General features: G+C 48.6%; 1 protein-coding gene across 3 annotated transcripts in view; it reads left to right on the forward strand.

The window, feature by feature from the left end:
- LOC117867819 (trypsin-3-like) overlaps positions 1-19412 on the forward strand; it is a 27480-nt gene extending 8068 nt beyond the window's left edge. The window contains exons 2-6 of one of the 3 annotated variants that reach the window (XM_034753140.1): positions 6481-6938; positions 11375-11534; positions 12970-13111; positions 17408-17674; positions 19170-19412. In XM_034753140.1, coding sequence (XP_034609031.1) covers positions 6884-6938; positions 11375-11534; positions 12970-13111; positions 17408-17674; positions 19170-19322 — 777 coding nt within the window. In that variant the 5' untranslated portion in view covers positions 6481-6883 and the 3' untranslated portion in view covers positions 19323-19412. Of the gene's footprint in view, positions 1-6480; positions 6939-11374; positions 11535-12969; positions 13112-17407; positions 18334-19169 lie in introns of those variants that run through there. The other 2 variants (XM_034753141.1, XM_034753139.1) reach the window with 2 other exon arrangements.
- The last annotated feature ends 7862 nt before the right edge of the window (positions 19413-27274 follow it).

The following is a 27274-nucleotide window of genomic DNA, read 5'->3' on the forward strand; positions in this document are numbered from 1 at the left end:
TATAGGGACAGTCTCGATATTCGGGGCTTTTTCTTATATAGGCACCTATTACCCCCCCACCTCTGTCCCAATTTTTCACCCTTGCTATCTGGTCACCCTATCTGGGCCTGGCCCAAACCCCGAGATTTTAACACCCTCAAACTTTGCTTCCCGGTCCAATCAGAATTTGCAAATGGCGCCTGAGTTGTCATAATGGGCTGAATGAAAACCTCGGGTCGAAGCGGAACATTCCCAGATTTTGGGGGCACTAGACACCCATCTCTGGATCCAAATGAGACTCACGGGCCCATCTTCATTTGCAGGGTGTAACTGTCAGCACTGACAGCTGTGTCCAGTAACAGTTGTTTTATAAACTCTTTGGAAAGAAGATGGTAAAAAGAGCATTCAATGAAAACACCAAGAAGAGATGCAGATCATTGCTTCTTGACCCTCCCTTTTTTTAAACACTCAGGAAAGGTTGGCTTGACAGCCCTGGAGTCTGAAACCCGTTCTCCACGGAACAATTATTGGCATGCCCAGTGGCAGTACCAGCTCCTCCCACAATGCCCCACTTATGTACCCTGCCATGGAGGAGTCGCCCTCGAGGCACGAGAGGGAAGTAAAGTCGATCCTAGGGAATCTGCCAATAGCGCGGTTGTACGTGGTTCCCGTGTGCCGCTCATGGGTCCCTTTTGGTATCTGATGCCTTTGGGCCGGGACCGGTGGCATTAAAGTCAGCTTTTCATTTTAATACAGAAAGGTTGAAGGAATGCAGGCAATGGAAGGCTGGGAGCCTGTGATGCAGGGGATTGATGAATCCAGCACCTGCCGCACGGGAGAGTAGGCCAGTCCTCAGCATGGTGCATTCAGCCGCGGGTTTCTCTGCTGTGCTGCCAACAAGGGGCCACGACCGTGTGGATACTTGTCAGGTCGGGACTAGGCGGCGAGGCCAAACGCGTTTCATAAACGGCTGTCAGAGGAGGACTGTCAGCCACGATTGACAGAGGCAAGCTACGAATCAGGGTCCAAGTGGTATAGGATCCATAACTGCCTTAGTTTCCCATGTGCAGCGTTGTTGTAGCCCGGCTGGTCCCAGGATAGTAGAGAGAGCAGGTGGGTGAGGTCTTATCTTTTATTGGATCAAGCTGGTCTCTATCACCAACAGACGTGGGTCCAATAAAACCTCTGGCCTCCCCACCTGGTCTCTCTAAGACCCCTCCTCTCGCAGATGGGACCTCCCTGGTTTCCTTAAGTGCCTGAGTGCACAAGGCGGCTGAACAGAACCCCCAGTAAAGACACGGGGCGAGGCGCGGGGATGCTGCCTTTTTGGATCCAGGACTGTGGCTCCCAGCCCGGGAGGCAGTTAACAAAGCATTGTTCTGTCCCCCCAGCCAGAGAGACTCAACTCCATGACACCAGGTGACTCAGCAAACAGTCCTCAGGGGTTCATTGCCCTGCTGAGGGATACCTGGACACAGTACAGGCCCTGTGTACAGGTGAGTGGCTGATGAGAGCATACAAGATACCGGTTACCGCCCTCACTGTCACAGACCTTGAAAGGTGAGACAGCCCAGGTGTGCCTGTGTGGCTGAGGGAGGAGGCCTGTTGTGAATCCTAGGGACACCCTGTTGTCTCTGAGCAGCCTGTGTCGCTGCACCGGAGGAAGCTGTTACTACACCACTGGGAGGCTGCTTTGTGTTTCAACGGCATGATCTATTTTAGACACCGCTTAGAAGTGCCTGTCTTCAGAGGGTGGTTCTCTTCTCCCTGAGGACCCCAAGACTCATCCTCACACTCCTCCCTGGGCTTCCATGTCTTCTCCCCTAACATTTTCATGACTGTACCTCTCCACACCTTTCTTCTCTTCCGTTCTGAACCCTGGACAGGGGTGGGGGGTGGGGAGGGGGGGCTGCAATGCAGACTTCACGCTTTGTAGCCACCAAGCAAAACTGGTGCATTCCTATCCGATGCCTTTCTTCTGCAGCTGTGCCCGCATTCCCTAGAAGTGCCCTGCTCCACCACCCTTCCTGCAGCCCCCATTGGCCTGGAGCAGCGAACTGCGGCCACTGGGAGCCGTGATCGGCCAAACCTGCGGACGCGGCAGGTACACAAATCGGCCCAGCCCGCCAGGGGCTTTCCCTGAACAAGCGGCAGCCCAAGTTTGAGAACCACTGTCTTAATCCCTCTGGCTAACAGCCTGGGCTGGTCAACTCCTGGGAACAGTCTCTCTTTTGTGAGATTCCCGACATTGCCAGATATCAGCTGCTGTGGTCCAAGTCTTGGGTGGATTCTTAGTTGATTTGAACGGCTTCCTCCATCCCTAGTAGGAATATGAAATATTTGGCAAGGGTATGTAACCACTGCTATCTTGGCCGACGCACCAGAAATTGAATTGGGGACCTCCAGATCTAAAAGCCATAAACTGCTACAGCTTGAGCTGAAAAATCTCAGGTTCCCTAGCTGGGCTGTCGTGGACTCATCCTCTATGGATCGGGCACAGAGAGGGGACCTGTAACTCACGTTCAGCAGTGCATCACGGGCACAGCCTGTGAGAGGGGCGACGCTGCCCAGGGAATTATTCCATCTTTCTCCCAGCCAATCAATGCCGGTATGAATAATACAAAGGAGCGACTACTTACGTGCCTCTTGTATCGATCGCCCCTGCTGTAACGAGGGGCCTCTGAATAACCCAGAGTTTTCCTGCTAACTGATATCCCCAAGTTTATTTAGCCAAGGAGAGGATTTATCGATCGAGTGACTTCGAGATTTTTTTAAAACGCAGAGCCATAAAAAAGCTTTTTCTACATTAAACTGGAGCCAGAGACACACAGAGCAGGGAGGGGCTGGGGGGCTGCTGGTCAGGACTTTTTAGCAGTCCAGTCCAGCTTGCAGTGAGGGGAATGTTAAAGCATTGGCGCTCTCAAGGTTGAATCTGATCATTTTGCTTCTTGGTTTCATGTCTGTTGCCTTGGAGTCACTAAGATAGAAAGCTGATGTTTTCTCACAGGCTTGCCTCCTAGTCCCCTTCCCTTTTTTGAAGGGATAACAAACCCCCCTGAAAGGGGCTCAGCTGTCTTGGGAAGGCGTGTGGGTTTTCGCCTTCCATTTTATCCTAGGTACCTCTGTCCCCCTCCCCTTTTTCAAGTTGAGGGGCTGCTGTTGAAAAGGCTGAGTCTCTTATTCCATCTTTTCATTAATGGTTTGGATAATGGAGTGGATAATTGCAGATGACACAAGCTGGGAGGGGTTTGTAATCCCTTTGGAGGACAGGGTTAGAATTCAAAATGACCTTGAAAAAAATCGGAGAATTGGTCTGAAATCAACAATATGAAATTAAATGAAGATAAGTAACAAAGTACTTCACTTAGGAAGGAAAAATCAAACGCACAACTACAAAACAGGGAAGAACTGGTTAAGTGACGGTACTGCTGCAAAGGATCTGGGGTTACAGTGGATCAAAAACTGAATGAGAGTCAACAATGTGATGCAGTTGAGAAAAAAGCTAATACCATTGTGGGGTGTATTCACAGGAGTGTCATATGAAAGACACCGGAGGCAATTGTCCCACTATACTCCAGGGCCGCCCGGAGGGGGGTGGGTAAGTGGGGCAATTTGCCCCAGGTCCCGGGTCCTGCAGGGGCCCCCATGAGAGTTTTCAGGGGCCTCCACAAGAGTTTTCGGTGGGTCCTTCAGTGCCACTGAACACACCCGGAGCGAGTTAAGGACCTGCTGCCGAAGACCCGGAGCTTCTTCCGCTCCGGGTCTTTGGCAGCAGTTCGGCGGCGAGAGCTCCTTCTGCTCCGGGTCTTCGGTGGTGGGTCCTTCACTCTCTCCGGGACCCGCCGCCGAAGTGCCCCGAAGACCCGGAGCAAAAGGACCTCCGCCGCCGAAGACCCCAGGTCCCCTGAATCCTCTGGGCGGCCCTGCTATACTCGGCACTGGTGAGGCCTGAGCTAGAGAGAGTCCAAAGAGGAGCAATAAAGGCCTAGAAAACCTGACTGCTGAGGAAAGGTTAAAAACTGGGCATGTTTAGTCTTGAGAAAAGAAGATTGAGGTGGAGACCTGCTAACACTCTTCAAGTACATGAAGGGCTGTTACAAAGAGGACAATGATCAATTGTTCTCCATGTCCACTGAAGGTAGGACAAGAAGTAATGGGCTTCGTTTGCAGCAAGGGAGATATAGGTTAGATATTAAGAAAAATCTTTCTAACTCTAAGGATAATTAAGCTGTGGAATAAGCTTCCAACGGAAGTTGTGGGATCCCCATCACTGGAGGTTAAGAACAGGTTGGACAAACAGCGGTCAGGGATGGTCTAGGTTTACTTGGTCTTGCCTCAATGCAGGGGGCAGGACTTGATGACTTCTTGAGGTCCCTTCCAGCCCTATATTTTTATGATTCTGATTCTTAAGGGGCATGGGATAGCCTGAGTTCAGCAAGTCACCCCCTTAGCTCCAACTTAAAGGAAGAATCCTCTGATGGAGCTCAACCAAAGACTAGAATCCTACGCCCTCCCCTAAATCCAGCAGCCTGACTCTGGCAATAAGTATCCTCCGATACCGATCTATAATCCACAGCCACACACTGCAGCTGACATAAATTAGAGCAACCCTCAGGCTGCCCTGACACGGTACTGAGAGACCAGCCCTGCACAGAGCGTCACAGAGACCAAAAGAGTGCAATAAGACACCTTCACTCACTCACCCCATGACTTGTGCTCTTTGCATTGGGCCATGCTCCAGGATCCAGCACTTATGTAGTTGCACATGTGTGTGCATGGATTCAGTCTGTCTAATGATTTCTAACATTCACATAGTGGAAAAAGAGAAACTGACTACTCAAAATTTCATCAGACCACTTTCATACAGTGCAAAATTGGAGCAACTTTGCAGACATTTCCTCAGCTCAAAGGAAGGCCCCCAAGGAGTCTCTCTGGCTGACCTAAATACAGACAGCTCCGCCCCATGCCTTCCAGAGCACAAATTTGCTTAAGGGGGAAGTGACTGACTCACAGCCATCATGTAGGATAATACATGGGCCAGAGGGAAGGGTGGCCCTGTGGGAGGTACAGAACCTGCTACTGATGGGGGAGGGGCTATAAAAGACCTGTAGGTGATTGTAGAAGTGGAGATGCGCTGAGATGGGAGAAGACAGGTGTTAGTTTCTGGAAGTCCCTGGTGAGTGCCAGTGGAAACAGATGGTTGTCCTTTTGGGTGTTATGTAGACTGATTCGATAATTGTATTGGTTGCCAATGAATAGTAATTTAATAGGGTTCTAGAACCAGAATCAGATACAACAGAATTAAAACTAACAAGATCAATATCTTGTCGGAACCCAGGGTGCATGGCAAAGTGTGTCACACTGAGGGCTAAGCAAAGCCTTAGTCACTTTTAGTAACACAACAAGTAAAGACAAGAAAGCTCCAAACCACATACACAAATAGCAGCAATATCTTTGGTATCAATCCTTACATGTGCTCATATACTCACACCCTTTCTTGGGGATCTCGTGGTAAGAGACAAAGGACCAGCCTCATCCCTGGCATGCCAAATGAGTCCAATGGTCCAGACCCAAATGCCCGAAGGTCAGTGGTAGATGATGACAATGAAGAGCTGAAGAGTCAATGAGGATAGCTCACCACCCGCTTACATGGTGGCCTGGCCTATTACAGAGCCTGAGGACTATTATGAATACTCATTCAGATGCCCAGCCTCCCATGTCCATATCTAACTTCCTAACCCTCATAATATTGGGATGCCTTTATCCTACAAGTTAACGTATTAATGGCTTTTAGCTCATTACCATACACGTCAACTGTTGCTAAAGCAAGTTGGTGGTTAAACATCTGCCAACAATTTTATCCAAAAATATCCAAGCCTAGCATCAGTTCAAAAGTCCTGCGGTTGCCTAGTCTTGTTATGTACCAACTCCCGTCTTAAGCAAGCGATTCCCTGTTCCCCAAATCTAGGGTAACTTCGGGGCTATTTTATCTAAACTGAGGGTCACAGGCCTATGCTTCACATAACGCTTAGCAGCTGGAATAATGCTCTTGCCTGTGGAGGTAAATCCACACCAACATGGAGGAACTAACAGGACCCCAAAATTCATAGTGAGCCCCCCACATTACATCTGGCAAAACCAGGGGAACAGGTTGCACCATACTGGGCCCATGATCCACCTGAAAGTTTCATTGTCCCCAGCAAGCCCCTTGCACCTCTGGTGGCCTGATTCCCCATAGCCTACACCATATGCAGTCATTGTGGGGGTCAAACATCATCAGGTGTGCACTCTCTTTCACTGGTGTAAATGACGACACCACAAGCTGCAGGGCAATGGTGAATCCAGGCCTGAGTTTGCCACCAATTTCCCCAATGAGGCCCGTTTGACCCTGTTTCAGGCTTTTTGCCCAGCACTGATGAGCAGCTTGTCCGCATTGCTTCTGGGCTGCTACCGCTCCAGCTCCGACAGCTCAGGTGAGTGGATCTCTGCTTTAATTTGCAGTGCCACGTGAAGGGAAGCCGGAGATGGAGACCCTTCAAGAAATGCCTTCCCCTGTCTGCCAAGGGATGGTTTGTTGAAATCAGTGTCACTTCACTGCCAGGAAACCCAAGAAGCTCCATTCAGCATTTGTGAGCGGTAAAGGCTATGGCCCTTTCAGCTGGATGCTGAGGGGAGGAAGATGAGAACACAAGGTTAACTCTAGTCAATCAGACACCAGTGTCCTGAAGTGCCTCCATGAATAATTGATTGTTCTCTTTGGGATTCACGTTGTCATGGAAACTGAAAGAGGAACCAGGCTATCTAGGTATGAAGTGAAGTTTCTTTGGGTCTCTCTCTCCCTTCAGCAGCTAAGAGCTGGAGCTACCTTTGGCAGGTGCTTATAAGATCTTACATTGACTCTGAGATGAATTATCTGGCACTGGGTCTTCTGCTGTCCCTGCAGTTCTTTTCTTTGATCGGTGAGTATTTCATATGCATATCTAGCTTCAGATGGCCTTTCATGTCTAGAAATCCTACTAAGTCTTTAGATTGCTGAATGTGCATCTGTAACAGAGAGAATGTTGAAGCGTGTGTGATTCATGTAAATACACTTCCTGTCAAATTACACCGCCCTGAGTCCCTCTCACAGTTTATAGCTCTTCATATCCAGAAATGCACCATGGTTTTTTCCCCCCTCTCTAAGTCCGATATTTTGTTCCCAGGTTTATTTGTATCTGATTCACATTCAACATTCTTCATAGGTTGTTTGTTTGTTTGTTTTTTACAGAACTAATAACGTTATTTGTTTAAATCATCAGATTGATAGAAAACCTGGACATTTACTTGTGTGTGTTATCTTCTGTCTATCTATATAGATACACCAAGGGTCAATTAGATCCAGGGTATCTTCAGTGGACCAACATTTCAGGTGAAACTGGCCCACTGTCAACATTCAGTAATATTTGCATCATGGCAAGTTCATTAAGTCTCCAGAGAAACAAGGCATTGGACTGTGAGATTCCAGCCTGGACCATTTGCAGATATTGAGAGGAGAATGAGGTCTAGTAGTCAGAGCAGTGGACTGGATGTCAGGACTCCTAGGTTATATTCCTAGCTCTGCCATAGAAATACCATTTGTCCTCACACAGGTCACTCAACCTCTCAGCCTAACCCTCTGTAAAAGAGGGATAATATTTTTAAGGGCATTATGAGGCGTAATTGATTATCATAACATGGTTGGAGATTCTCTGAAAGGAGCTGTACAAAGTAAAAAGGAGGAAACGTGCCCAAAATGTTCATCATTCAGTATCTGTTTAGTAAAACTATTAGCAAGGAAAGTTTGCTTCCTAAATTATACCACAACTGAGCAAAATTGTTCTAGACAAAGAGGCCACCGACAGGGAGACCTTTTGGAAGAACGGTGTAATTCGACAGGAAGAGTCTTCACACAAATCAAACACACTTCAACATTCTCTGAAAATAACGCCTCAAAAGCACATACATTCCTATCAGATGCCCTGAAACGGACTGCACCACCGGAAGAAACACAGGGCAATGCCTCAGCTCAGGGGACTCTTGGGAGGAATTTGGGGATGTTAGGAAAGGGCCCAAACCTGAAGCTTTTCCTGAGTCCTTACCCAGGACAAACTCTTATGGACTTCAGAAGGAAGTTTCCAGAGTAAGGAATAAGAACCTGATCTCGGCATGAGCTGATGGCTTCTGAGAGCCTTCAGCTCCCATTGACTTCACTGGGAGTTGTGGGCACTTGGCACTTCCCAGAAGCACTTGGTGCTTTGCAGTAAGGAGCCCTGAGTGTAAACCAAATACAGACCTCAGAATCTTGCTCCAGAGCACCCAAAATAAAGGGTTCTTCTCGCAGCTCCCTAACTGCTTTCTTACACAGGTGACCAACTCGCAGCCTAAATCAAAGGAGGCTTCAAGTAATTATTCTATTATTGTTATGTAGCTAAGTGCCGGTGTTCTTTGACAAAGGGCCAAGTAAAAGTGAGTTACCAGGACGCTGTTACCTCTTTGGAAAGGTTAGGTAAATTAGTCATTAAACAGCAGATTCTTCACACCACCTTCTGGGCCAGTGCTTCCTGGTGTCCCAGGTTAGATCAGAGCTTCTTCAGCCTGTGCCCCAGCCACCAGGGCCCAGAGTCTACACTTGCCCAACAAAGTGTACCGGCTTCTTTGGTGGGCAGTCATTTCTCAGTACGTCGCTCTGATAGACACTGCACTGAGCGGACCAAGCACCGTGATTTGTTCCTCCATCACTTCCATGTGGCAGGCGCTACTCTGACTTACCAGATCACATTGGCTTTGATGGGGTCACCTTTTAGCATCCAGTCTGTGTTGGTACCATTGCCTTGACAGAGATCTCTATTGTCATTGCTCGTTATTGTCCAACCTGTTCAAAAAAGTCACAACTGTAGTGATGCAACCGAGCCTCCTGGCCTTGGCAGTGTTTCCATCACTTAGATTCATCTGTACGTCACCGATGCTCTAGCAGAGCATGATGGCGACTGGACAATCGCTAACCCAGTGAGGCTAATGTGCCAATAACTCTGACAACACAGCACCCTGTTTAGTGATGTAAAAAGCCAGTACAGTTGATGTTGGGATGGTGCCAAATTATTATGAATTGTTGTGATTGATAGGAATGACTGTGGTAAGCATGAAGTTGGTATGGCTTGAGATGTCTGAATTGGCTAGAGGATTCTGGGAGCAGGATTCTCTTAGCATCAGACAGTTGGTATGGAAATTTACTGAGAGGGCTGAAATTGCACTTGAATGGCTAATTGAGACTCCATCTGTGCATGTGTCTCAACATGAGACTTTGGGCAAGTCTACTCTATGGCAGGGATCGACGCTCTGAGATCGATCCACCGGCAGTCGATTTAGCGGTTCTAGTAAAGACCTGCCAAATCGACTGCAGATCTCTCTTCAGTCGATCCCTGTTCTCTCCCCCGAACGAGAAGAGTAAGGTAAGTCAATGGGAGATTTTCTCCTGTCAACCCCCCGCGGTGTAGACCCCGCGGTAACTTGACCTAAGGTACGTCAACTCCAACTATGTTATTCACATAGCTGGAGTTGTGTAGCGTAGGTCGACTTACCGCGGTAGTGTAAACAAACTTTGAAACATGTCAGCTGATTGACCAGCTCACAAAGTAAAGAAAACGCAAAAACATGCCATCGGTGAGCTTGGTACAGGTTGACCCAGGTGAAAATAATCCCTTTTGGAGGACACCACACCAGGAGCTCAAGTGAGTGATTGATGAGGGGGGTAAACGTTGATTGAGCTTTGGTCTTTGCCTGTTTTGTAGCCCCCTTCTAAAATATTAATTAGAGAAAACCAGTAATAAAACACCCACAGGGCATATTTTTGGGACATGTGACTCCTTTGAGAACAAAAGGTATAAATGTTAAGCAAAGTAAATTAGTTAGTTTTTTCCCCAATTAACATCTGAAGAGGTCCGTGACGCTGTAAGACAGAAGGCCTTGGGGTAACCAAGACCCTGCTTTGAGGGACAGTTGACAGACCAAGTACCTGAGAGGGGAGAAGAAAAGAAGTCTCCATCTAGGACCGGTAGTTATACCTGCTTTGTTTGCCAATCGGGATACTACGTAAGGCCAACATAGTTACTGAGGGTTTATACTTGGGGAATTGAAGCTTGTTAGGAAGATGTGTATTACATAACCTTTACTGCTTGTGTGATTCTTTCTCAAATAAATGATGGTGCATTAACCATACTGTTCCTGAATTTTCACTAGTACTGGTAACAATCTGCCCAGCTGTGGGCCATTAAAGATCCATTTCAATAGTTTACAGGTGCTCTGCATACACAGCAGGTCAAAGCCCTTACACCGTTCTTAAAAGAAAACAGCGTATCGGCTGCTAATTAGAGGAATGGAGCAGACGTGTCACAAGAAACCTTGCTCTGTGCCATGAAACTCAGCATCTAACAAGATGCAAATGAACCATCTAGCTTGGAGGGGACTAGATCAGAGCTCTGGCATTCTCCTTTTGGCACCAGTCCATTTGTTTGCTCGAGATCAGACCTGAGTTTGACAGACTTATCCCAGAGCCCGGTTGCTCACATGACACAACCAGTTAACGGCCCCTGGCTGAGAGCGAGGCCCAGGACTGGAAGAGCAAGGGTAGGCCCAGGGCCTAATGGATGTGCATTAGTAGAGCTGTGCTGGAGACTGGGATAACGAGTCAGATCAGAGCTGGGGTGCCAGGTGGGATACACGCGGCTAGTACAATTAGCCCCTCACTCTGGTGAGCGTTAAACTGGATTCCGATTGAGTAAAATTCCAATTAAAAACCAACTAGGTGGTATATTTATCATCGCTCTGTCGCCTCTGGAGAAATCAAGGCCTGTAGCTGCGTGAATAATAGATGGACTCTCGTCTTGCTAATGGCAGCGAGAGGACGATAATAGAGTGGTAGATCAATTAGAATCCCTCCCGAGGGATTTATCCATCCCCTTGGCACTGATGTCGAACTCCTACTGATGCTAATGGCAGCTACATGAGCCTATAGGGAGGGAGTTGGCACCTTGTCTGTGATTTAAAGTGCCTCTTTGGTGTGTAGAGTCTTCTGTAGTCCCATTTATCTCCCCCTGCAAAGCCCTAACTGTCACAGCAACTCATGGTGTCATGATTAACATTCAAAGGTCCTGGAAGGTTATTTGGTTTCAGAGCTCCTATTTCCTCAATATAAGGCCTGGCCAGCAGCTTACATCGAATGACACTTGGGTCTGTCCAGCTGCATGCAGTGATACTGGGATCTGTGCAGATGCAGAGTGCCCCAGTGTCTTTGGGGTGAGAGAGAGCCACAGTTCATGCATGACACAGCGGCTGGGTTTGCCAGTTGTCTCCTCCTGACAGCTCTGCCTTTGCTCTGCAGATGGCCAGAACAGCCTCCAGCGCATCATCGGGGGTTACATAGTGGCGCCACATTCCTCCAAGTACCTGGTGTCCCTGAAGAGGAAGACGGGCTTCCATTTCTGTGGCGGGTCGCTGGTCAGCCGAAGCTGGGTCCTGACGGCTGCTCACTGCAAAACTGAGTAAGGAATGCCAGGGGACTCAGGGGGCTTCAGACATCTGGGAATCAGACTAGAGACCAGCCTCCCCTCACAGCAGAGTATAGAGGTTTGCTAGAGCATAGAGTACTGGAGTCCTGTACATAGTTACACACACATCAAACATCACAGCTCCATGGAGTCCTGTACATAGTTACACACACGCTCCCAGCTCAGTTTTCAAACTTGGGCGTCTACGTTCCCATTTCGGTGTCTATATAGGGATTTCCGTGCCTAAGTTTAAGTGTTCAGGTTGAAAGCTTGGGCCTTGATCTGGGACGTATCTACGCACAGGCCCCACCGGCTCACATGCCTAGAGCTCCTACACCCACAGACTAGTGAGCTGTAATGGGGGATGACTTTTCAAAGGCAGGAAGGTTTGGTTTATATAAGGACCCAACAGTCTGGCTTCTTCTCTTAACTATCCGAGCCTTTTGGGTCTGACCAACAAGGGCCAGAAACTTTTCCAGGCTGTCTCACTAGGGCCCCAATTCAGCAAGGTGTTTTGACACGTGCTTAAGCTCTATTAAGGTCAATTCCCAGCTTATCTCCAGACTGCCCATGTGATCTTGAGCCAGTGCCAATCTATCTTGGGTCTCGGGGCCCCATTAAATCTTAAACGCATGCTTAAAGTTAAGCATGGGCTTTGCTGAATAGCTGAATTGGGGCCCTAGAATTGCCAGGATTTCCTGGTTGTGTTTAAGATGTAAGGTCAGAAAGAACAGCCTTGTTGGGGGGCGGAGGGGGGCCCTTGGCATTTCTTCCTGGGGGGGTCATCACAAGAGCAGCAGCAAAAGGCAGCTCACCAGAATTTTTCCCATCTCATTGCTGGTGCAGCCAAATTTTGGGGCACAATTTCGGTCAGTTTTTCTTTTAGCCCAACCAGTTTGCCCGTTCCTAGTCAATGACATTTCGTAATATTGATGCTTTGGAGAAGCTCATTATCCTCTCTCTGGAGAAACATTGGACAGTGGAATTCTAACACAGAGGTTGGGAAGGAGGATTCTCTAGTGATCTGAGCAAAGGCCTGGATTCCCGGCTCTCCCACTGAATCACTGTCATTACGTCTCTCACTTCGTTGCTTGGTTTACTCATCTGCAAAATGGAAATGCTGCTATTTCTTACCCGCCTCCCCACAGTGCCGCCCGCCCCCACAGTCACGTGTACCTCCAAGCAGTCGTACGTCCAGATCTACGCACTAGGCAAACACGCACACGTCCCTCCATCACTTCAGTGATGACTCCACGTGAATTCAAACGCCGGTGCACAAGATCTCACATGGGAAGTGCTGGGAGTGCTGCAAGCCTTGTGAAATGTTTTGAGTCCTTTGAGTGACTGCATTTGAAGTCAGACCTGGGCAGAGACATTTTTCCCCAGCAGTGATGCACCGGTGACCAGGCCCTCTGCTGTCTCCCAACAGAATTAACCAGATGATGATTGTCGCTGGGGAATATTCTCTCTCCACTTTTGAAGGCACAGAGCAGATCTTCCGGCCCTCTCGGATGGTGGTTCATCCGGACTACAGCTCCGCTTCCAAAAATGCAGACATCATGCTGATTAAGGTAACCAGCTTTTGCCAGGCCATGAAAGGGAGGACGGCTATTGGAGAGGGAGGAGGGCACTACAGATTGTTTTGGTTGTTCACAACAGAGTACATGTTGCTGAGCACACACGAAGCATTTGGTAGGGAAAATAAAGGCAGGGCTGGAACAATGTGCAGGAGGTCAAGGTGAAGAGGAACAAACCACAAATGACCCCTAATAACAACAAATACCTAGCTCTTATATGCATCCTGTACCTGTAGATCTCAAAGCACTTTACACAAGGAGAGAGGAATCATCACCCCCTTTTTACAGATGGGGAAACTGAGGCACAGAGCGATGTGACTCATTCAAGGTCACTCAGCAGGCCAGCGGCAGAGCCAGGAAGAGAACCCAAATTGGGGTACAAGTCCCGTTGCCGCATCCGCACGGCTTCTGATATAAACATAGGGTCTGATCATGGGAGGTGCAGAGCACCTTCATCTCCCTTCTCTCACACCTGGAAAGAAATCAAACAAACTAACCAATCCCTGCCAAGTGTCCTCCCCAAAAAGAACATTGTTGACAACGTTACTAGCAATTGGAAATAGGAGATTGGAGTGGAATGGCCTTCTCAGCCCTACCTATTCCATTGCTACTGCAGACCCTGTCCTGCTCCAGTGTAGAGATCCCAGAGGCCTAGACGGCACTGCCCCTACTCCCCAGGAATATTGCCTTACTCCTCCTTGACACAACTAGGGCTACTACTCCCAGTGAGGGAGGTGGGCCCGGAGTTCTGAAAGAAATGCAATGTGTGATTAACGAGGCTAGTAACTAGTAATCAGGACACACGTGCCTGCTCTTCCCAACTCCCCCAACAGTGGGGCTTTAGCAGCATCTACCTGCAAACCAGCTGGCGAGGGGACATTTTGTCGCAGGAGCGGTGTGCATTCTTCCCTGCGATTGTTGCTTTCTGATGCTTTTCTACCCCGGAAGTCAATATGCCCTAGGGGAGAGTGCACAGGACTGGGACTCAGGAGAACTGGGTTCTGTTCCTGGCTCTGCTGTATGCCCTTGGGCAAGTCACTTCCCTGCTCTGTGCCTCAGTTTCCCCATCTGTAAAGTGATACTTACCTCCTATATAAGTGCTAGGTATTATTATTAGTTACTGATCATTGTACATTTCAGATCTCACAGGGTCTCTTTACCTTAGTGAAGAGTACTAACCTCTGTGGTGTCTAGGCACTGATTAGTACCTAGGCTGGAGATAGAGAGACTGGAACTCAGGAAGTGTGTCATTGTCAATTCCCTACCACTCCTTGGTAAGGGATCGAGCAGACTAAGTGGAAAAGCATCCCAAAAGGATATGGAGTGGCTTATGCACAGAATCAGGGCCAACCTGCCCTCCCATCCCTGCAAAAAACAATCTAAAAGGATTCTGCGGAGTAGCCTCATGCTACTTTAGCCCCAAAGTCTTCCTGCTTGTGCCTCAGGTTTAAACGGTGATGCACGTTAATGCAAACACATTTTAGCCATTGGAGCGGAATATAATCATGCCCACTTCTAGTTCTGTACACCTACACCATGGCTGCCTGTGCAGAAGCATTCATGTGAGTGGGTGAATGGGCACGCGTCACTATTGCATATACACATCCTGGGCGAGCTTTTCACTTGCGTTTTGGTTTTAGAACCAGGTCTTTGTAAGCGCACTAAGCATTCATGGGACAATGAGGTTCAGCGTTTGCTCAGGAGAAGGAGTTGGAGCGGCGTTAATGAATCATTTAAAGGCAGGGACAAAATGACTGAATACACTGCGACAGATGTTGTATTACAAAAACCAAGAGCTGACGAACGTAAATCAGTCCATAGGGCGACGGGCAAAAAAGAGCTCAAAGACGTGAGGGAATCCAAGCCCAGCCACTGAAAGAAATCCCACCAAATCCCCATGCAGAGCACAAGCTGCAAATTCACTAGATCTAGTCTTCTAGGCAAACGCTAGGTGCTTGCAGAATGGTTTCTCTGGAGACCTTTTCCCAGGCGGCAATCCCTTGCTGAAAGAGCATTTGCTGTTCAAAATATTCTGTAAGGCAAAGGAGTCTATTACCTGACAGAACAGGGACTCATTAAGATTGCCTGTCCCTTTAGTAATCCAACAGCTTCAAAAGGAAGCGGTGAAAAGTCCAAGCCAGGAGAGGAAACCGAACGAGGAGCTAAATGAAATTCCCAGGGAGGATTGCCTTTAACGAATGAACGTTTCAGGCTAAGCCGATATCGTTTTCACTTAAACGGCATTCATACATTCAACTAGGTTTGCAAAGTGCACTGTGTATTAATAGGAATGGACTCAAGTTTAAATAATCATTAAAGTGATGCAGTCCAAGGCTCCAGGCACCGCGTCTGCTAGACTTCCCCGCAAGGGAACGTACAGTGCAGAGCTGGAGGGGACTTCTATTGATTGAAGCAGAAGCAGTTGAGAGGCTGCTGTGGACGTAGTGATGCCGTTCAGTTCTCTCCTAAGGGCCCCTGGTAGCCTGGCTCTTATTTCCCGAAAATTAAATATTTCCAAAGCCCCAGTATGAACCATTCAGAGAGACTGAAAACCTAGATTGCAGACTCCTGCCGTGAGCAACGGGGAGTGTGTGCAAATGAACAGAGCCCTTCGCTTGTGCTCTCGGCGCGTGGCCCGGCTGCAGACGGTGCATGTGCACGTACACACACACCTTGGTAAATCATACTCAAAGCACTAGAAACTATAGTGTCAGCACAATACAATAGCAAACGGTACTGTAGTCTGCTCCTATAGTGCTCAAACAGACAGCACAGGGGTGGATGACTTGATATAGCCTGAAGAATTGACTCTGAAAAGGATTTAGGGGTCACAGTGGACAAGCAACTCAACATGAGCTCCCAGTGTGATGCCGTGACGAAAACGGCCAATGCCATCCCCGGATGCATAACCCCGGGAGTACTGAGTAGGAGGAGGGAGGGGAATTGACATTTGTACATGACATTAGTGAGAGCAATCCTGGAATACAGCATCCAGGTCTGGTGTCCATATTTTTAAAAAGGATGTTGAAAAATTGGAGAGGGTGGAGTAAAAGAGTCACAATAATGATTTGAGGGCTGGGGGAAAAAATGCCTTCCAGTGGGAGACTTAAAGGGATCGGTCTGTTTCGTGTATCAGAACTTGAGAGATGGCTTGATTACAGTATATAAGTATCTTCCTGGGGAGAAAATACCAGTATTAAAATGATCTTTAATCCAGCAGAGAGAGGCATAAAAAGAACCAATGGCCGGAAGCTGAATCCAGACAAACTCAAATTAGAACTAAGGCCCACATTCTTCACACTGGGGAGGATTAATCCTTGGAACAAACTGCCAAGAGAAGTCATGGATTCTCCATCCATCTTTTGATGGCTTCAGAGCCCAACTGGCTGCCTTTCTGGAAGATGCTTTAGCCAAACAAGTTATTGGGCTCAATACAGGGGTAACTGGGTGAAACTGAATGGCCTGTGATATACAAGAGATCATAATAGATGTTCTAATGGTTCCTTGTGGCCTTAAACTCTATAAATCTATGACCTCCACCTTCACCCAGAACTCAAATCGAACCTTTCTGAGGGTTTGAAAATGTTTAGTTCAGTACTCTTCCCTGTGCAGCTCTGTTTTGCTAACAGAAAGGGCCTGAACAAGCCAACAGATCCTCCCTTAAAGTTGAGGAGTGGAGGATACCATTTTTACAGGTGCACAGCACCTTTACGGGAAGCCTATAGAATTTACTAGAGATGAAACCAAGAGGGTCCTGTAGAATTATAATAAATAGGCTCCTATGGAAATTAGTCCTAAGACCAAGATAATTTAATAGAGAATGAGATCCTTTCTATAGGAATTTTGACCCATCCTATAGAATTCTATAGCCAGGATATAATTCTCTTCTAGATTCTATAGGAGGATTCAAAGAATCTTATAGAAAAGTTCTCATTGTCTTTTACATTCTATAGGACTTTCCATAAGGGTGAATTCTTAGACCAAAACAGTGGATCCAAACACCCCAGGGCTTTAAGGAAAAGATTGGAAACTGAATCCAGATCCAAGTTTTGCAGCCAGGTCCCGTTTCCACGATGGGCCAAACCAAAACCCTGGATCTGGATTGGATTTTGCAGCTGACGCAGTCTGGCTGGTTCAGAGAAGCATTCCAAACGTGAGTGGAACCTAAGCTGTGAGTTGCGTGAGGTTCGCCTGTCACCGTACACACAGCCCTACGCCCATGATCACCTGTTCCTGCCTCTCTGTTTCGGTACAGTCAGTAACGACTCTCCCCTTGGTGTCTCCGAACAGCTGAACAGGCCGCTGGTGCATAACGCTTTTGTTTCCATTGTGCCACTCCCCCAGCAAGGAGCGGTGGTGAGGGAAGGCCGCTTCTGCCAAGTCTCTGGCTGGGGTTACACCACTCCCATGGGTGGAACGGCTTCGGACACCCTACGCAGCGTGCGCCTGCCTATCATCTCTTCTGGGAAGTGTAACAGCACAGCCTCCTATGCGGGATACATCACCAAGAACATGATCTGTGCCGGGTTCAACACAGGGGGCAAAGATGCCTGCCAGGTACAGCCGCCCTCCTTAATTCTGCAGAAGAAGCTGCAAGTTCAAACCTCTCCTCTGGGGAGAACGTGTCCCGCTAGCGCGCCAGCTATACCCAAGCTGCCGAGAACCATCCTGAACGGCGAGGCACTCGGTGGCAGATGGGTCTTTAGATCCGCTGGGTCCCATAAAAAAGAGTCCATCCGTTAAAAAGCATCTCCTGCCTCCTCCACATCTGACAGGAAACTAGTACTTTTCTAGACAGACTTGGAAGACACAAGCCAATAGTGACGAGTGAGTTTGGGGGCTCTCAAATGTTGGGTGCCCAGTACACCTTTAAAAGAACCTGGTTTCCTGAGGATGTACGTTCTGGGAGAAAAATCAGGCTCTTCTCAGGGGACCACGTGGGGCACCCAAAACCACCAGTCCCTTTTGAAAATCTTGACCACCATTACTGCGGCCAGTGGACAGCGTCATGGGAGGGGATCTGGAGAAAAATGCTTGCACAGAGACACAGCAGTCAGTTGTCCTCCGTGCTGCCTTGTTCTCAAGTTCCCATAGAGTTAAAGCCTTGATCACACAGCTCCTAACTGGAGATGACTCACGCTCGGAATTGAAGCACAGAGGGTGGGTGGAGAAGGCGGATCTATTTTTATAGCAAGAAGAACAAAATGGCAAGCTAGAAATGAGCTAGCTTTTTTTTAATTCTTCCTGGGTAAGACAATAGCAAGGAAGTTCAATGGGGCCGAAGGCGTCCCTTCCAAAATACATTACAGCTGTTGTCTGTTTTAATGTGTCTGGCAGGACCTAGTCATCATGTTGCCAATGCGGCGTGATGTCATGTTCTTGTGAGCCAGGTCATTGCATGATGCTGCTGCAGCACACCTAGGAAGGCACAATGGTGCAGATTGTCCCCAAGGGCTGGACTAAATCTCTCTGGGATTCCAGCGTTGTCTCTGAGGGGGCAGGACAGTCCCAGTTGTGATGGGTCTCTCTAGCGTCCTGTAAGAAAACTCTTCCATCGGTTGGCAAGGGTGCTGCCCTGGGAAAAGGTCAGGTGCAATTTCCATTGAACGGGACTGTCAGGACTGGGTGGGAAATGCGTTAAGTTAAATTCATGGGGCCAAATTCTTTGCTGGTGTAAAGAGGCAAAACTCTGATGTCAGTGGCATAGAGAATCCAGCAGAGAATCCATCTCTGATTTCCCTCCAGGCTGCCTAAGTCTTCTGGGCTTCAGGCACAGAAATATATGGACTGTAATCTAGGAGCCTGATTCCTCATTACCATGCACCTTTCACCAGTGCAAAGAGGCTGTCACTATTCTGACTCAGTAGCATTTTGTGCATACTTTGCACTGGTGAAATGCCTACCTATAGTACAGGGCTATGGAGAATCTGCCCCAGAGCGTTCTTGGTCCTCCTGTTCCTAGACAAGAAAGGTGTTTATTACTATGATGGAAAGGTCACCCCCAAACCATTTTAGAAAACCATAACCTTTATTGTGTCTGCTTCTTTTCTAGGGGGACTCTGGTGGGCCATTGGTGTGTGAGGGCCGAGTGTTTGGGATTGTCTCCTGGGGGAACAGCTGTGCTAGTCCCAGGTACCCAGGTGTTTACACCGCAGTAGCCAACTTTCAGAAATGGATTTACAAAACCATCTTTAGGCGCCAATAGCAGCTGCTCTGTGTCTTCTCAACTTGCACCTTCCACTGCCCGTTCCTGGCTTTGAGCAAATAAACTTGTGATGAAAAAGAAACAGAAGCTCTTTCAAATGTAGCCCTCTTGGGACCTTCTGAAAGTTGCCCTGGGGGAGAAGAGAGGTAGTGTTTTGTAAAAAGCACTCTCTTGCAAGGAGTATATATGCCTCTCAAATTCTGCGTCAGATACACTGATTTCTGCCTTTAATGGAAATAGAATAACTCCACAGGTTTAGGATTGTGAAAACATGCGGGGGCTGAAAGTTACTTAAAAACCAGAAGGGATCGCAGGCAAAGGATTAATAGAACCCATTTTAACTTCATTAAGAGCCACCAGAGAGGTGGAAAGAAAAAGAAATGCAATGTGGAGTAAAAACCACTGAATAGATCAAACAGCCAGGAGTGGGGGAAGGATCCATCTCTGAGCACAAAATGTTCCTGGTATCAAAATAAGCTCAAAGTCACTTCCCTTTTAAATATTAGCTGAGCGATTTGCTGTCTTCACCAGCTGGCTATGCCCGGAACTTGGCCATGATTAATCACTAGTGTATTCTCTCCCCTGTCGGGTGGCATTATGAAGACCTGGCTCAGGTACTGAACGACTAAAGCTGCTGCAGGGAAGGTTTTTCCTTTGAACCCTTGTGTCAGAACATCGCCATGGGCCTGATCTAAAGCCCGTTGAAGTCAAAGGGAGACTTGCAATGGGCTTTCGAACAGAGCCTAGAAGAGTCCAGCTCAGACAGGTCTGCAGCCACCACAATCACACACCAGCCACCCTTGTTATTTATTCCCTGAGGGAGTCAGTAGGGCCAGTTCTCCCCTTTGCCCCACCAGGACTTTAGGTAGCAGAATACACCTCAGCAGACTAATCTGATTAAAGATGTTCACCAAGGGCATGAATCTGCAGTGCAGACACCCCACTGAGCCAGACGGTGCCCCCTAGACACACCCACCAAGACACCAAGGGTGTCCTCACAATGAGGCCTGTGCAGGTGGAAATGGGAAAAGACCCTGGCCCAGAACACACTGGGACAAATGCAGACTTAGGGTAGATCTGCACTGCACAAGTAATCATGCAAAATCACGCCAGCAGGGGCAGAGTGGCGCACTCTTCAAAATGGCATCTTCCAGTTTTGTCTCAGTACCAACAGGGACAAGCCATAGAAAAACAGGACTATCCGGCTTAAAATTGGATGAATGGCCTGTCTAGTGAGGATGCAGGCCAAACCTGATGGCTCTCCACTGCCTTCCCACAGATCCCCCCGAAGGGCAGATGAGGTCTCCTATAACTGATAGGGAAAGAATCCTCAAGCACCTCAACAGAAAGAACGATGGGACATCCCTCAGACACCCACAGGAGTGCAGACACACTAACACAGAGAAGGTTTTGCAGTGGGGACGCTCACATCTGGGCTAGGCTAAGCCAGGTGCTCAGAGCCGGGTGCCAGTCGGCTGGGCTAATTCTGCAGTGAAGACATATCCCCATTGTAAATCAAGGGCAGTTCATGCAAGTCAATGGGGACAGGAAATCCAAAGCTTCCCCTCTTAAAAAGCTTGAAGGCCAATTTTTTTCCTTTCACGCTGCCCTTTGACTGCATGGAGGATATGTCAAGGATGCCACCTGCCTTCCTTCGCTGCACTGCACCCACTGAGCTGTGCTACGGGTTTGGAGGTCCTGGTCAATCACATGCAAGTGGATGTGGAGGGCTAATGCTTGGCACTGCATGTGACACTACACACTTTTTGGTCACTAGCTTCGACACTGCGTGTGTGCCATGGTGAGGAACAGGCAGAACCATGTGGGGTTCCGTCAAATGGGCTCTGACAAATGAGCTATTCTTTCCTCCTCAGGAAACGGTGTGGAGCAGCCGGAGCTCAGGGCTTGAAAAGGAAAAAAGGATCAGCCAAACTTCAGGCAGGATAGGTGGGACCATGGGATGTAGAGAGAGGGACCAGTGCATTTCAGGTGCAACCCTACCACCTCCAGTGAGGGCAGAGAACCTGGAGCTGCTATGGTAGGGCACATGACCTAGTGGTTAGAGCAATATCTTCAGCAGAGTTACACCCAGGGACATATTTAGCCTAGAGGCAGAGAACCCTGCTCCCCCTTTCTCCACCTCCACCCCAAAGTCTGAGCTGAGTCATGGAACTATTTGTATTTGCCAATAACTTATCAGAATCCAGATGCTAAAATTCCCCAGATTTACAATGAGGAATTGGATGCACTGCATTCTGATGTATTTCCTCTGTCTAATGTGTTCTGCTTTAGGCACCAGAGAGCAGGATCTTGTGAAGGGGTATGAAGTGGGAATGCCTCACAAAGGCAGCAAGGATAACTCCAACCACACCTGTCTCAGTCAACCTTCCCCTGCTGGTAACAGAGACAGGGGCTTAGCCAGCTCTCTGCTGGTAAATTCTGCCTCCTCTTTTCATAAGGGAAATGGATGGGAAACAGAGAGCAGCATGGAACAAATTAATGAATGATGTAAGAGCTCCTTAGACTTACAGGTCAGGAGATTCAGCTACCAGTGGGAAATATGCAGCAGCCTGACCTCCTAACCTCCTTCAGAACAGATGTACTGAACCCACGAGCTCTTGGATTTATTTACTCTTATTATGCTCATTATAATGGAGCCTCTCTCCTCAGCCAGCAGATGTAGAATGGAAGCACCTGTCTCCTCATCTTTGCACACCTGCTGTCCCATTTATGAAGGGTGTTTTTTGCATGGATCTGAAGGTGCAGAATAATCCATAGCCAATTTAGCACCCATGGGAGAGCAGAAAAAATATGCACTTCACACATTTGCAAAGGGTTCAGAATAGGCAGCTGGATTTCTAAGGGCTGCTTGTAAGATGTTCCAAGAGGGTCTTTGGAACATGCTACTGCAATACTTGAAGTGAACTGAATACAGCCTGCCTTGGGGAACTGGTAGCACTACGGCTACATTTGATATTTCATTTAAGATTATAGCAGCACTGTAGCGAAGCGATGACTCACGGGCGTGGCACCTCCTGCTGGTCATCTGGGAATTAACTCTTTTCCAGCATACAGAGCGCCTCCTACTGGCCAGTGTCTCGCCTGCCGCTGGCCCCATGTCCCTCCCACACCCTAGTGACCTTTACCTCAGGGTTCTGCCCCAGCAGTAACTCGACGCTCTGGGTCTCTCCTCACAGGGGAACCCCCAACCCTCTAAACCCCACCTTGCCTCAGTGGCTACTGCCAGTCACCATCTAGCCTCCGCCCCCTGGGGCAGACGGCAGTCTGTAAAGGCCACTCATCATTGGCAAGGGGTTAGGACCTGCTGCCTCTGCCTATCCCCAGGTTGCACCTCTGTAGCCCCAGTACCTTTCATAGGCCTTCAACGAGGCCTGCAGCCTGGGGGGTGACCAGGCTGGAGCTTCCCAGCTCCCTTTACCCTTCCCCAGCACTGCTCCACCTCAGGTACCTTGCACCCAGGCAGCTGGCCCTTCTCCCTCACAGGCTGGAGAGAGACTCCTTCAGCTCCTGGTCCACAGCTCTCTTATCAGGGCCAACTGGGCCCTAATTGAGCTGGCCACACCTGTGGCTGCTTCCCCAGTCAGCCAAACTTGGCTGCTTTTAACCCCTGTTCTCCAGGAGCAGGGAAGCTGCCCCACTACAAGCACCTTTCAACTTTAAGAATCCCAAGGCAATTTGCAAATTGAAACGCTACAGAGCCCCAAGAACGGTTTGGTGCAGCACTGAAAAGTAGCCACCGCTGTTGTGAAACATAACAGCTGGTTAATAACATACAGCATCAAAGTCAACATTTTGATGCAGCAGGAAGCAAAGCAAATTGAAGCTATAGGGGGGATATAAGGAGGCAGAATGCAATTACCCAAGCTGAAATTTGGCCAGGACATGGGAGAGAACCTAGATGAATGAGAACTCTATGGAAACACTGAACTCGAAGCAGGCTAACAACAAAGATGATTTGTTCCCAGCTTCCTCTATCTAACAGTTTTGCTGTGGGACAGAGGGGAAGCTGGGCACTGTAGGATTTTGGCCCTTTCTGTCTTCTGTTCCTATGTCTATGAAGCAGGATGTCTCTGGCTAAAGTGTGGGAGGAGGGGGGCACAGAATGAACTGGGGAAAGCCAGCAATTTATCAATTAACAATATCTATTAGATAAGACTCCCATCCTCCACAGCATCTTCTCCTGGTTGTGAGTGGCTAATGAGGCAAGCGGTTGTAGCATTAGCCATTTCCCTCCACTACTGCTCCCCACTCACAGTTTGTTGTCCAGGGTTGGTAGAGTCCAGAACTTGGGCAGGTCCATCTCCAGACCTTAAGGAAAGCGCTGCTTGAGCTGCTTTGGGGGTGCCACCATCTATCCCAGCAATTATGGCTTTGCTGCTAGGTAGGGAGGCCCTTGTCAGAGTCCCTCAGCTAGGCTTCTGCTCTTGGTGGCTCATCCCAAACCGCCAGCATTATCATCTGCCTCAAGGATGCATCCATGCTGACTACTACCTCAAAGCGACTTCAGCTCTCCAAGGCATGACAGAATCATAGAAACGTGGGGCTGGAAGGGCCCTCGAGAGCTCATTTAGTCCAGCCCCTGCTGCCCTGAGGCAGGCCCAAGGAAACCTAGACCATCCCTGACAGGTGTTTGTCTAATGTGTTATTAAAAACCTCCAGTGATGGGGATTTCACAACCTCCCTTGGAAACCTATTCCAGAGCTTAACTACCCTTCGAGTTAGAACGTTTTTCTTAATATTTGACCTCAAATCTCCCTTGCTGCCGATTAAGTCCATTACTTTTTGTCCCACCTTCAGTGGACATGGAGAACAATTGATCGCTGTCCTCTTTATGACAGCCCTTAACATATTTGAAGACTTATCAGATCCCCCCCCCCCCCCCGCGTCTTCTTTTCTCAAGACAAAACATGCCCATTTTTTTAACCTTTCCTTATAGGTCAGGCTTCCTAAACCTTTTATCACTTTGTACGCTGTCCTTTGGACTCTCCCTAATTTTCTATATCTTTCTTGAGGTGTGGTGCCCAGAACTGGACACATTACTCCAGCTGAGGCTTCACCAGTGCTGAGTAGAGTGGAACATCTACCTCCTATGTCTTATGTACAACACTCCTATTAATACACCCCAGAATGATATAAGCCTTTTCCACAACTGCATCACGTTGCTGACTCTCATTCAGTTTGTGATCCACTATGGATACGTCCAGACTACCCACCGTATCGGCAGATAGTGATCGATTTATCGGGGATCGATATATAGCGTCTCGTTAAGACATGATATATTGATCCCCTAACACGCTACCCGTCGACTCTGGAACTCCACCGGAGTGAGTGGCGGTAGCAGAGTCGACGGGGGAGCCATGGCTGTCGATCCCGTGCCTTGAGGACCCAAGGTAAATCAATCTAAGATACTTCGACTACAGCTATGCTATTCACGTAGCTGAAGTTGCGTATCTTAGATCAATCCCTCCCCCTAGTGTAGACCAACCCTATAACCCCCAGATCCTTTTCACAGTACTAACACCTAGTCAGTTTTTCCCCATTTTGTAGTTGTGCATTTAATTCTTCCTTCTTTAATACTTTGCATTTGTCTTTATTGAATTTCATCTTGTTGATTATAGAACAATTCTCTAATTTCTCAAGATAATTTTGAATTCTAATCCTGTCCTCCAAAGGGATTGCAACCCCTCACAGCTCGGTGTCACCCACACATTTTATAACCATTATCTCCACTCCATTATCCAAGTCATTAATGAAAATGTTGAATTGTACCAGACCCAGCAGAGACCCCAGCAGGACACCACTAGATAGATCCTCCAAATTAGACAGAAAACTATCGGTAATTACTCTCTGAGTATGCTTTTTCACCCTATTATGCACTGATCTTATAATAATTGCATCTAGACCACATTTCCATAGTTTGTTGATGAATTAGTGGCACATAGGACCTTGACAAAAACATTAATACCCCAGAGGTAGTCAGTAGAAAGTAAAAACCTCTTTCCCATTAATTTGAACCCAGGCACCACTACCCAATCATGCCAGACTGCGATTTTGGTCAGGGTGACCCCTCCTCAAAGGCACAGTTGGTGTTGTTCACTGGTCATTTAGTTCCACAAAAGGAATAATAAAGTTCCATCACCTCCCAAACTTAAAAATTAACTGAATTTTATCAAAATGTCCCAAATTATCACTTAACAAAAATGCAAATAAGGCTTGGTCCATTCAGCCTTTTCCCCTTGCTCACCAGCAGATGGCAGCAGAGAGCTCCCTCCCTCTGGAGCTTCCTCCCTCTGGCGTTCTCAAGCAGTTCTGGACCACTCTTCTCCCTGTTCACCAACCAATTTCAATAGTGAGCTCCCTGTTCTCCCCAGGAGCTGGGTGGTTTTTTTTTAAATTAAAAACAAACCCCGCCACATATTGCAAGAGTTGACCCCATTGTGGCTAACTTTATTCCAACTCGCTGCCTTTCAGTCATGCATCTTCAGCTAGCCCACAGAGAGGGTTATGAATCTGCTGCTGCCTTTGCACTCACCAAACTGGTTCTTTAGCTCGGGCAGCAGACACTCACTCTTTTAGCTCAAGCAGTTTAGGTTCAAGCCCAACAAGGGACCTGGCCATGGGCATCATTACAAAGAGAAGCGCTGGGGTCGAGCCGTTAATCAGACACTACTGATGGAAAAACAAAACCCTCTTAGCTCACCGAGTGCATCTGTGTTTGAAAAGAAGCTAGGATGACCAGACAGCAAATGTGAAAAATCGGGACGGGGGTGGGGGGTCATCGGAGCCTATATAAGAAAAAGACCCAAAAATCAGGACTGGCCCTATAAAATGGGACATCTGGTCACCCTAAAAGAAGCTGACTGCAGTGCTTCCTGGCCGAGTCTGTGATGAGCCCAGTGGCCCATGGGGACAAGGTAGGCTAGCACAGGGGTTGCATGGTCATTCAGCTACCTCCCTGGGATGCAGGCTCTAGCCGGTGCTTCATTGTGGATGAGGTTGTTTGTGACAGATTTTGCCTTGATCACCAGCATCAATTTTAGCTGATTGTAGCTTTGTGCTGCCTGCTTCAGGCCTAGGCCTAAGCAATGGTCCTGTACATTGGATAGGTAGTGGATGGGTGGGACCTGGTTTCTTATGGCACTTCCTTGAACAGTTCTTCCCAGCGTGGATTGCTATAGGCAAAGCAATGGATTGTGCCCTGGGACATTTGGAGAGGGGGAAAGATCAGATGGTTCACCACATGCCATGGGCAGGACAAGTCGGTTGGGCCTTTTTTAGCGTTATCCCCGGTGGAGTTTTGGGGATGGGGGGAGCTGGAGTAGTCCGTTCCTGGGACAGCAGTGGGTGTGCTGGATAGAAGCATGGTGCCATGGCAGCGACCGAAATAATAACCACAGTACGAGTGGAGTCCCAGAAGAGGGGGAGGGTGAGCATGACATTGGAGATACACTCCCACTCCCACGGCCCTGTCCTGCTTTGCAGGGAGGGGCAGATAGCACTTACCAATGACCAGCAGCGTGTGCCAGAGCCAGGGCCGCCTGGGGGGGACAAGTGGGGCATTCCCCCCACGAGAATGTTGGAGGCTCCCCCCCGCCTTCGCCTTCCCCATCCCCCGGCGCCTCAGCGTGCCGCGTCCCAGGAGCGGCCCTGGACAGCACTGCAGCGGCCTGGCTCCAGCAGGGCCTGAGCTCCTCCTGCTCAGAGCCGCGTGGTAAGGGAGCCGAGCGGCGGGAGCTTAGGCCCCGCTGGAGTCACGCCACTGCAGCAGTGTTCAGGGACGCTCCTGGACATGGCGCGCTGAGGCACCGGGGGAGGCGGGGGTAAGCGGCATGGTAAGCCCCTCTGAGCCAGACCCCCAGCTCTGAGCCCAGCCCCTCTGAGCCAGGCACCCCCCTGACCCCATCCCCCCACAGCCCTGGCCCCCAGCTCTG

Source organism: Trachemys scripta, chromosome 19 (genome assembly GCF_013100865.1).
Source record: "Trachemys scripta elegans isolate TJP31775 chromosome 19, CAS_Tse_1.0, whole genome shotgun sequence".
NCBI lineage: Eukaryota > Metazoa > Chordata > Testudines > Emydidae > Trachemys > Trachemys scripta.